The sequence below is a fragment of the Echinops telfairi genome, unplaced genomic scaffold (genome assembly GCF_000313985.2).
Source record: "Echinops telfairi isolate 266 unplaced genomic scaffold, ASM31398v2 ScPeMD7_7458;HRSCAF=8496, whole genome shotgun sequence".
Classification (NCBI taxonomy): Eukaryota; Metazoa; Chordata; class Mammalia; order Afrosoricida; family Tenrecidae; genus Echinops; species Echinops telfairi.
In genome coordinates, this window is record NW_022111358.1 from 50,996,202 (window position 1) to 51,006,213 (window position 10,012).

Genomic DNA, 10,012 nt, shown 5'->3' on the forward strand with positions numbered 1-10,012 from the left:
TCCAGGCAACAAGGTTTAAGGTTAAAATGACCCAGGAAGTTAGGGTAGGACCAGGTGGGGAGGGCGGGTGAGGGGGTATAACAGGCAACACCAGGGCCCTGTGAGGAGGGTGTGGTCTGTGTTTGACTGGCAAGTCTAGGACCGTACACAGGGAACAAAATGACATAGAACTTCACACACGCTCACACATACACTCAGGAGCACAGTCACTCACACACAGATATCCCCCAACACACACACAACCACTCATACACACACCCTCAGACACAGTCACTCATGCACAGACAAACTGATCCACAATCACTCACACAGAGACACATCCTCAAATGCAGAGACACTAACGCAGATACTCAGACACACAGAGACACACTCAGACACAGAGAAACACATCCAGTCACACACACGGTACCCTCACGCACACGCACACACAGACACTGGCAGTTACATCATCTACTGTCAACGTGGAGGAGGGGTGGAGTCTAGGCAGTCAATCGGGTCGCAGCTTGATGACCATGGAGCTACGCTGATGGAGCAGCGCTCTGGAGCTGGAGGAGTCCCGTGGAGACCCACACCAGCGCTGAGATGCTTCCCCGGCCACTGGCTCCACAAGATTTTCGACCCACAGCCTTTGATCTTCCTGCATTCGGTGTCATTGCATGTGTTGCCTGAGTCTGAAGAGGAATTTATAGACTGGTATGGGATATAAGGACTAAGATCGGACTTATGGACTTGATCTGGACTGGACTGGGGTGTTTTCTTAATGTACAATTGCTCTTTCTTATACACATGAGTGTCTTATGAATTTCTCTAGTCAACACAAACACAGAGATATACCCACATTTCACATAAGACAAAGGTGCACACAGACGCACATGCCCACACAGAAATGCACACACACAGACACACGGAAACACTCACGGACAGAGACACATAGGGTCCAGGCACACAACTCACAGCGGAGCTGGGGAGAGCTGGGCATCAGTGCCCACTCCCTAAGTGGCATTAGTGTGGTTGCTTTGGGGAGCTGGCCGGGGGTGTAGGGCAAACCTTCCCTGCACCGTTGCTCCCACCGAGTTGGGGTCTCAGCCTCATGCTTGGACCACAGCTCAGCCGTGGGAGCTCTGTGGGTGAGCCTGCTTGGGCCAGGGCTGCCCATGCCTGGGGCACAGCTCTGCTTGGCCCAGCACCAGGACCCCAACGACAGGGCCCTCCAGCCAGGTACTTTAACGGCCATATTCAAGGAAGGGGCTGCCTCACTGGGAGCACGCCCTCCTGTCCTGAAGGCCACAGGAGGGGCCATCAGTTTGAAGCCCGGACACCAGGCGTGGCCTCAGACCTTACTGGACGGAGGTTCAGCCTCGTCACCACAGGTTCATGAACTCAAGGGGTCTGGCCGGCAAGAGTGCACGTGGCTGAGGGGGTCCCTGATACCCCAGCTGCCCACCCACTCCAGCCAAGTCAGCCAAGCCTCTCACCGGTACAGCTGGAAGTCCTCTTCCGAGAAGACTGTTTGTATTCTATCCCCAAAGTACCTGTGAAAAAGTAAAAGTCTGAACAAAAATCACTTCAGTCACTTTTCCTTACTTGCCCTGAATCTAGTCTTTCCTCTAGTTAGCCACGTAAACCCCTGAAAATCAGCTTATTCTTTTTATCTGAAAGCTACTTCATTTCCACCTTATAAAAATGGAAGGAAGGTAGGGGCCAGGGTGAGGAAGGAGGAAAGGAGACAGGTGAGGAAAGGAGACAGGTGGCTGACAGCTTGGGGACAACCCTGCCACCCCACTCTACCCCTGACGGTCAGCGGTACCTGGTGAGATTGACAGACCCCCACCTACCCACCCCTGCAGGCTCCTGTTTCCCTTGTGGGTGTGAGCAGGCTCCACAGAGGCTCCCAGCCCAGGACTCAGCTCTCCCTCCTGTTGGGGCAGTTTGTGTGGAACCCACCTGTGGCAGGTGTGGGGACAAGCAGCCCAGCTCTCACCTGTACAGGTTCACGAAGTGCTTCCCCACAGACAGAGCCCCAGAGTGCAGGTCCAGAATGGAGGCCTGAAAGAGAAGCACCGGGAGGTAGGCAGCAGCAGCTTGGTAGCAGCCTGGTCCCTGCCACTGCCCTGCTACTATCCACGGATGGGCCTCTGTCACCTGCCACACCACAAGTCAGCTCCCTGCCACCACCCACGGACGGGCCTCTGCCCTTTCCTGCAGCCTTAGCCCCCCTTCCATGTGCATCATGATACAAGCTCAGCGCAAACAGGCGATAAGGGGAGGCCTGTGTCCTGATAAGGCCCTTCTGTGTCACACGTCTCCCAGCACCCTGGACGGGAGAAGCTGGGTCACATGACTGCTCACCACCACCAAGTCCACTCCGATCCGAAAGGAGGGTCCGGCTGTGATTGTGCGTGTCTCCAAGGCTGGCCAACAGCAGGGGTACAATCCCAATCAGATGCTAACGGAGTGCTCTGTGGGGCTCACAGCTCATTCTGAATTTCACACAAAAGAGCAAAGAGCCTAGAAGGCCAAAGCCTTCTGGACAAAAGGACATGATGTGGGGAAAGGCCTCACGGAGCTAAAGCTTCCAGGCAGGCCGCTACGTACCGAGGCCGGTGGGAGAGGCTCTGCAGACCCGCACGGGCCTGGAGGCTGACCCCACCCAAAGACACAGCGGGAAGGACCCAGTGTGGAAAGCAGGCGGGAAAATGAAACTGGACCCTACCTCCAGGGAAAGCAAAAGTTTAAAGCCTACACAACGATAACCGCCGTATGATTGTGGATACGAAACTATGTCACTGCACTCCCTCCACAGCCTGTTTATCGCCGGTACCCCTGCAAGTGGTTACCCGCCCTTGATTCAGGGACAGGAGACCAGAAACCAGGTGTCGGAACAATGAAGAGGAATGGTAAAAGAGGAGTGTGCTTCAGCTTCCTGAGAGCTTACTGTCGGTGAGACTGAGCTAAGCTGCTTCCCTACCACAACACACGTGGTGCCACGGCAGTACTGGGAGCGCAGCTGTGTGCAGGCTGAGCTTTCCCACTGGCGGCCCACCCTTCACTCAGCTGGGTTTTGATTTATGAATATTGGGGCCCTCTCTTCATAATCGTACTGTGAACAAAAAGCACAGGTGTGTGGTCTCATTCAGGTCTACATCCAGGAGCGGGTAAACGCCACACACCGACAGTACAATGTACCCATCAACATGTGTAACTCACTAAGTAAACTTCAGTGTTTCCCGTTAAAATGCACAGCTCAAGGAGGAAGGAAAAATAAACAAAATCAATCAACTAAGTGAGCTTTAAAAAAGTAACGGACGTCTTTCATAAAATATAGGGCAGTGGTTCCCAACCTTCCTAATGCTCTGACCCTTTCATCCAGCTCCTCGTGTTGTGGTGACTTCCAAAATAAAATGATTTTCGTTGCTACTTCATCACTGTCGTTTTGCTACTCTGAGGAATCAGGCGACCCACCGGTTGAGAACTGCTGATCTAGGGGCCCTTGTGGCTCAGTGGGTTTAGACGCTTGGCTGCTAACTGCAAGGTCAGCAGTTCAAAACCATCAGGTGCACCTCAGGAGAAAGATGAGGTTGTCTGCTCCCTTAAAGAGTTGTCCTTTCGGAAACCCACAGGGACGATTCTACTGTGAGTCAGAAACAACTCGATGGCTACGATGGTCCTGAGACGATGTAAATAGAACAACCCAGGCCACTGGGCTGGGAGGACTTCTGCCATCCTAAGGACAGGCCATGGGGGCGCTGTTTTAACACATGCAGTCTCAAGGAAATACTGAAAAGCAATATAAAACAATCAATAGCAAACAATGGGCAGAGAAGTCCCATCTCACAGGACAGAGGCAGGGTTCAGCGAGAAGCTGGCAATGGGGGAAGAAGCAACCCGTCTACAGGCAGCTCCCTCCTCATACCAGCAGGTGAAGCTCAGCTCTCCTTTCCGCCAAGCACTAGTGGCTGGTGCCCTGCACACGCCCTGGGACCCACTGTGCTCACTGGGCCAGGGGTGTCTTTGGCTGAGCCAGCCCAGGACCTGAAGGAAGTGAAGGTAAAGGGCAGCCCCTCCGCCCCACACCGGGGTGATCACCTGCCTGCAGAGTGAGCTGAGTGGGAATAAAAGAGGGAGCCCGGCTTTCAGACTCTGGAGAAGTTGGTGCGAGGAGAGACCAAGCCATGGAGCGAGTCTGAAATACCCCGGGGAAGCCCACCGCCCCTCTCCCCAGAGGTCTCCCCACTCGGGCTCTCGCGGGAGCCGCGGCTCAGAAGCCAGCCCCCGAGCAAAGGGACGAGAGCATGGCTTCACGCAGCTCCCACCCTACTTGAGGGCCCTCATCCTCAGGGTCACAGCAGGATGCCACCAGGACTGGTCTTGGAGGCAGGAGCACAGATGTACAGCCTTCTCCCTGCCCCCGACTGTGGGGCCTGCAGCCCTGTGGCTGAAGGTCCCTATATATGGCCGAGGGTCCCTGAGGCTTGGGGGCTCTTTGTGGCCGAGGCTCCCATATTGTATCCTCCAATTGTACTCTGTGCTGTTCACCCCACCACCCAGCCTACTGGACCACCCTCCCCCACTTCAACCACTAGACAACCACACACACCCCACCGGAACACTATCCCAATGTCCTGAATACAAACGATCCCTGGAGCAGGCACTGTGCTGGTCCCTAGCGGCAGAACACAGCCTTCGCAGAGGGACACGCCCATTCCCAGGGAGCTCCAAAGGATGCTAGGCACCAGGGCCCGGCTGGGGAAAGGGCAGTGAGGGGCAAAGGAGCAGCGCCTGGTCCCTGTGCCCACTCCCCCAACAAAAGCCGCCTGGAAGCAGACGCACTCACCCCGCCGTCCGATCCTCCCAGTGCCAAACCCTTCTCGGCTATGCTGCAGAAAGAGGAAGCCACGTCAGGGCACGAACTGCGTCCAGGCACGCCTCGGCTAGCATGTCACGCGGGTCAGGCGAGCTGCAGGTAAAGTCCTCGCCAGCTGGTGGGGCCTGGACCTCTTGGCACCGATGCGGGTTCAGGGAGCCCAGTAAGCCACGAGGTGCAAGCTTGGTCCCTGAGCTTATGGGGAGAGGCTGGTCTCTAGAACATTCTCTGTAACCAGCGCTCAGGGCAGCAGCCTGTCCCACTACGGGAAACCGAGACTCCCCAACATACCCCCTCCCCCTGCCCCCAGACACACGGAGGAAATTTCGTTTAAAAATGACAAAATAACAGAGTCTTGTTACCTGCGAACCCTCGCCGCCTCCTCCCTGGTGATGACCAAGTCCGAGACACCCCGGCCACACTTCCTGGGAGTGCATCCTGGGGAGAGAGGAGGCCAGGTGAGCCAGGTCAGCCCCAAAGCTGGAGGGACACCCCCAGAGCCCAGCTCCCAGAGGCCTCCCCATGAGGGTTCTGGGCAGCACCAGGGTGGGCAGACCCCATCCATGGTCCAAGAGCTGCTGTGGGCTGAGCACACAGGCCACCAGCAAACCCTCCTTTCACATGCTCTGTCTGAAGTCTAGGTGCAAGGGAGAACCCTGCCCGGTGTGGCACCCCCCACAGAGGCAGTCACTCTGGGAGCGCTGGCCACTTCCCTGGCTGCACGGGGGTGGGGTGGGGAGTGGGTACCAGCTGGACACCAGGTGGCAGGGCTGAACCATCACAGGCTGCAGCGGGCTGGGCGGTGTCTGGGTCACTGCCCTGCAACATTCGAGGCTGCCGCACCCCGCACGCGCGCTCCGAAGACTCCCACCCTCACAGGGAGAGAGGTGGGCGCCAGCCCCTTCCAGACCACGGAGAAAACCCTCATGGCCCGGGCTGCCGACCCCACTGGGTCTACCCCAGCGCTGCCCTGTGGCTCTGCGTTCGGGGCCCAGCCGGATCGGCCGGGAGACAAACCTCAGCCGCTTCCTCCTAAAGCAAGGAAAGATGGGGGCCGCGCCAGCGCAGCGGGGTAGGGGAGGGCCGGGGCCTCTGGTGCGCGTGGCCCAGAGCAGCTTCCACACCAGGTAGCAGACTTCAGCACCCTGGAGAGCTGCCTATGGACCTTCAGTGGGCATGCAGTCCCCCGCGGGCACAGTTGGCAGTGTGGCCAGGCCCAGGCCTGGGGGCCTCTAGGGACGGTATCCTGGAACACCTACAACCCGGCCAGTCATCCGGCCTGGTGGTCAGCGCTGCCCTCTTCCAAGTTACCGGACTGTCAAGGCCTGGGCCTCTGGGCGCCATCTAGCGGCGACAGTGAGGAACGTAGGCTAACCACGCAGAAAAAGGCCACCACCAGTCAACCCAGACACACAAATGTATTCACACACACACGCAGAGAGCCATGCAGGCACATAGATGGGCGCGTGAGCGCTTGGAAACAGACACACAGATATGAGCACTTGGACACATATGAGCACAGACACGCACACACGTGTGCAGACCCATTCACACAGGAACAAAGCAGTACAGAAACACACTCACAGGCACACACACGCACACAGAAACACTCACACACAGGCACACCCTCACATTCACACAGAAACACACAAGCACACACACACTCACTCTTACAGGCCGTCCCTCTCTGGGGTAGGGGACTACCAGCACTGTACCTTCGAACCTGCGGTGGCTGTCATAGTCCTCGGAGCAGGGCACCTCTATGAACCTGCCCCGCAGGACCTCACCGCGGTGGGCCAGGACGTCAGTAACACCGTCGTCGCCCCCCATGTGGCTCCAGAGCAGGAATGCAGCCAGCAGGGCGCAGGTCCCCAGCACAGCAGTCTTCAGCCCTCTCCTCAGGGCCTCCTGCTGGGGCCGGCCCTTCCTGGTGCTGAGGGCACATAGGCACAGACGTGACGTCACCCCTGGGTGTGCTGGCCCTCGGTCCTCACTAGCAGCACAGGTAGGAGCAGCCCCTGCACACCCACCCAGTACCACGTGGGATCAGGGCACACATGCATGCTGGGCAGGAGCAGTACAGTGGCAAGAATGAACATGGTCGCTGGCCCCGGGTTTCAATCTCAGCTCTAGTTCTCCGGTCCTTCCTGGGGCCCCTTGCCCAGGGCTTCTCCTGTAGCGCCCTCCCCAGAGACACTGAATCCAAGCAGGCACCCTCCTGGTCACACCAGGAGTAGCTGGTTGGCAACCAGCAGAACCAGAAGCTGAGCACTGGCCCACTGAGCAGGAGGGCATGTGGCCCACACAGGGAAGGGTAGGCTTGGCTGGGGGCAGGCAAAATGGAAAGAGAGGGGACACCCTGCAGGTGAGGCACAGGTGCAGGGTGGGGTCCAGGAGGGAATCGTGCAGCCACACCCAAACAGGGGGACCCCACGATTTGCTGGAGTATGAATACCCCAAAAAGGGACTGTCCAGGCCACCAGCTCAGAGCCTCCCCGGTCGGAGAGTCACACCTTCTCCAATTTATCCCCACGCTGACCTACAGAGGATTAACGACCAAATTTATCCCCACGCTGACCCACAGCTGGAGGACTACTGACGAGTGGGGTGGTCTCCCAGAGGCCACGCCCCACGCCCACCAACAGAGCCACACCTCGGCCCCGCCCCTCCCGAGTATAACACGCCCACCCCTAGTGACCACGCCCGTCATGGCTGCTCCGCCTCGCCCGTCCTGGCAAGATCTGCCCCGCCCGACCATAGAGCCGCCCCTCCGACCAAGGCCCTGCCCACATAGATGCCTACCTTCCCTCCCAGCCCAACCACACGATTTGCCCCGCCCCTTTAGGCCCCTCCCACAGAGCAGCACTGCCCCGCCTCTCCCTGGCAGGCCACACCCCTTGCTGTCACGCCCACCGCGTTGAGCCACCACGCTCCTTCCAGCAGGCTCCGCCCCCGCCGCAGCAGCCCTGCGCCCTCCCCGCTGCCCACCACCTGCTCGGCCGCCGCCGCCGCTCCACCGCCCCGCTGCTGCCTTCAGGGGCCTTGGGCGCGCCCCTCCGCTGGGGCGCCATCGGGCCGGGTCCTGGACTCGGGCACTGAGCGCCGCGAGAGGTGGCGCGAGGCCGGCGCGGTGCGGGGCCGCGGAGTTGGAGCGACCCGCTCGGCCGTCGGCGCGTGGACTGGCAATCAGGCTCGAGCAATCGGCGGCCGAGCGGTGGGCGGGGCCGGGGGAGGGGCGGGCCGTCTACGGGCCTAACCCGAGGGTAGCTGCGCTGTCCCGGAACCTGCAGGCGGCTGCAGACTCCACCTCCCGGAACTGGCCTTGACTCCGCGGCCACACTGACCCCTAGCCCGCCTCCTGGTCGGTGCTTTAGCGCTCTGTGCACACCCTACAGCTACCTGAGGGCCTGCAGTTGGAGGCCTTTTGCCTCTTCGTTGTCTAGGTGAGGTCTGTCCAGGCGTCCAGCAGTGCAGGGTGAAATCTGAGGCGACTGAGGGAGTGAGAGAACGACCCTGTACCTGCAGAACTCAGATGCCTCTGGGAAACTGCTGGACTGCTGCTTACTCTGACAAAGCAGGGGCAGTGGACCCAAATCATTTTAACTGGGGTTTCCCTCAAGCAGGCGGGATCCCGGGGTTGACTTCCCACTTCTCTCTGCTTCCCTTTCTTTAGACGCACAGGAAGGCGTGTTAGTGGACCCATCTGGATGTGCCTTGCAGGTAAGTGATGTATGTTCTGTGCATGGCACCTCAGCGCCAGCGCAGGCTCTGTCCGAGAACGTGAACGGGAGAAGAAGCAGTGCAGGAGCGCCCCAGGCCACTGCAGACCGCAGCTCAGAGCTGCTGCTTCTGCATCTGCTCCTGAGAAACAGCTTCAGGTTGTAGAGTTTTAAAACAATAACGTTTTGAAAGCAGCTCAGCTTCTCAGGATAATTATTTCAAACACTCCTCCAGCTGTTAACGTAGGGGATTGCTTCAGAATCGCGTGCTGGGATGGCCTTGCACATCATTTCTTTGTAAAAAGCCAAGATAGGTGCATCTGCTTTGATCCTCTGCACTCACTAAAAGGTTGGCGGTTCAAAGCCACCGGCCGCTCTGTAGGAGAAATAACAAGGTGATCTACTGTGAAGATTTCGGCCTAGGAAAACCTAGGGGCAGTTCCTCTCTGTCCTGTAGGGTTCCCGGGAGCCCACGTCCACCCAGCAAAACACAGCCACCCTTCTATAGGGCCCCGAGTGGCATGAAAAGCTTGCACAGGACGATGATCCTAAAGTTCATGCTCACCCAGTGGCTCACCAGATGAAAGGGCAGGTGACCGGCTTCCATGAAGATTACAAGGTTTTGATTTACTGTGTTATAGATTCCCTAAGGCCATCGGAACATCCTTACACAGAATGAGGAGAGTGAGTTATTGAAGTGACTCGATGGCTGGTGTACAAAGATTATTTTTTCCCCAACACAATCCTTTCTGCTTTTATTATATAAAGGGGGGAAAAGCCCCAAGATTTCTCTGCTGTTCCACTATCTCATGGATGTTATCCATGAGCTGTTCCAGTATCAGCTGTTCCATTATCATCCAGCTATTTCCTCCAATGTAATATGAAAACTGCCGTCAGGTCTGTTATACTTCTGGTGTGTTGGTTTTTCAAATGATCATTTTCTTAAGTCCTAAACAGACCTCTGGTCTACAGTAAATTGTGCAGGCCCCCCCCCCCCAATGTAATGGAGCTGACTTTTGATCCAGAAGTGCAAATTGTTGTGCTATCCAAAATAAAATTGAGAGTTCATCTACAAAAAAAAGAAAATCATAGCATGGGGCCTGATTTTAAAATAAACTGCTCACAGTTCGCTGATCTGAGGAGAGCAATGACTTCGCATCTTTATTGTTTGCTGCTCCTGACATGTCCTAACCTACTAACTCCCCTAATAAGCCTTCTAATTGTTAAAAAAAGATGCTTAGAATTATATCAAACTGTTTTCACTGTCAGGATTTACATATTTTAAGATGGTCTTTAAGACAGAGAATGTGCTCTACAGCCCTTTGTGTTGTGGTGGGTTTTAGCTGTCTTTGAAGAAAACCATGCTCTTCCCTCCGAGGGGCGAGTTATAGTCAAGGGCAGAGTCCTGCATGTGTACATAGAGAGAAGC

The 10,012-nt window shown here is 57.0% G+C and overlaps 2 protein-coding genes across 7 annotated transcripts in view; one reads left to right on the forward strand and one right to left on the reverse strand.

The window, feature by feature from the left end:
* Positions 1-637: 637 nt before the first annotated feature.
* OGFOD3 (2-oxoglutarate and iron dependent oxygenase domain containing 3) lies at positions 638-7,935 on the reverse strand. The gene is made up of 7 exons (XM_045299531.1): positions 7,853-7,935; positions 6,580-6,797; positions 5,227-5,302; positions 4,835-4,877; positions 1,982-2,046; positions 1,476-1,532; positions 638-671 (listed from the first exon to the last, which is right to left on the reverse strand). The coding sequence occupies exons 1-7, from the start codon at positions 7,933-7,935 to the stop codon at positions 650-652; spliced, it is 564 nt and encodes a 187-aa protein (XP_045155466.1). The 3' UTR covers positions 638-649.
* Positions 7,936-8,033: 98 nt separating this feature from the next.
* HEXD (hexosaminidase D) overlaps positions 8,034-10,012 on the forward strand; it is a 14,872-nt gene continuing 12,893 nt past the window's right edge. For 2 of the 6 annotated variants that reach the window (XM_045299424.1, XM_045299433.1), the window contains exon 1: positions 8,234-8,584. The gene's annotated coding sequence lies outside the window, so the exon portion shown is untranslated. Of the gene's footprint in view, positions 8,079-8,138; positions 8,585-10,012 lie in introns of those variants that run through there. The other 4 variants (XM_045299429.1, XM_045299428.1, XM_045299425.1 and 1 more) reach the window with 4 other exon arrangements.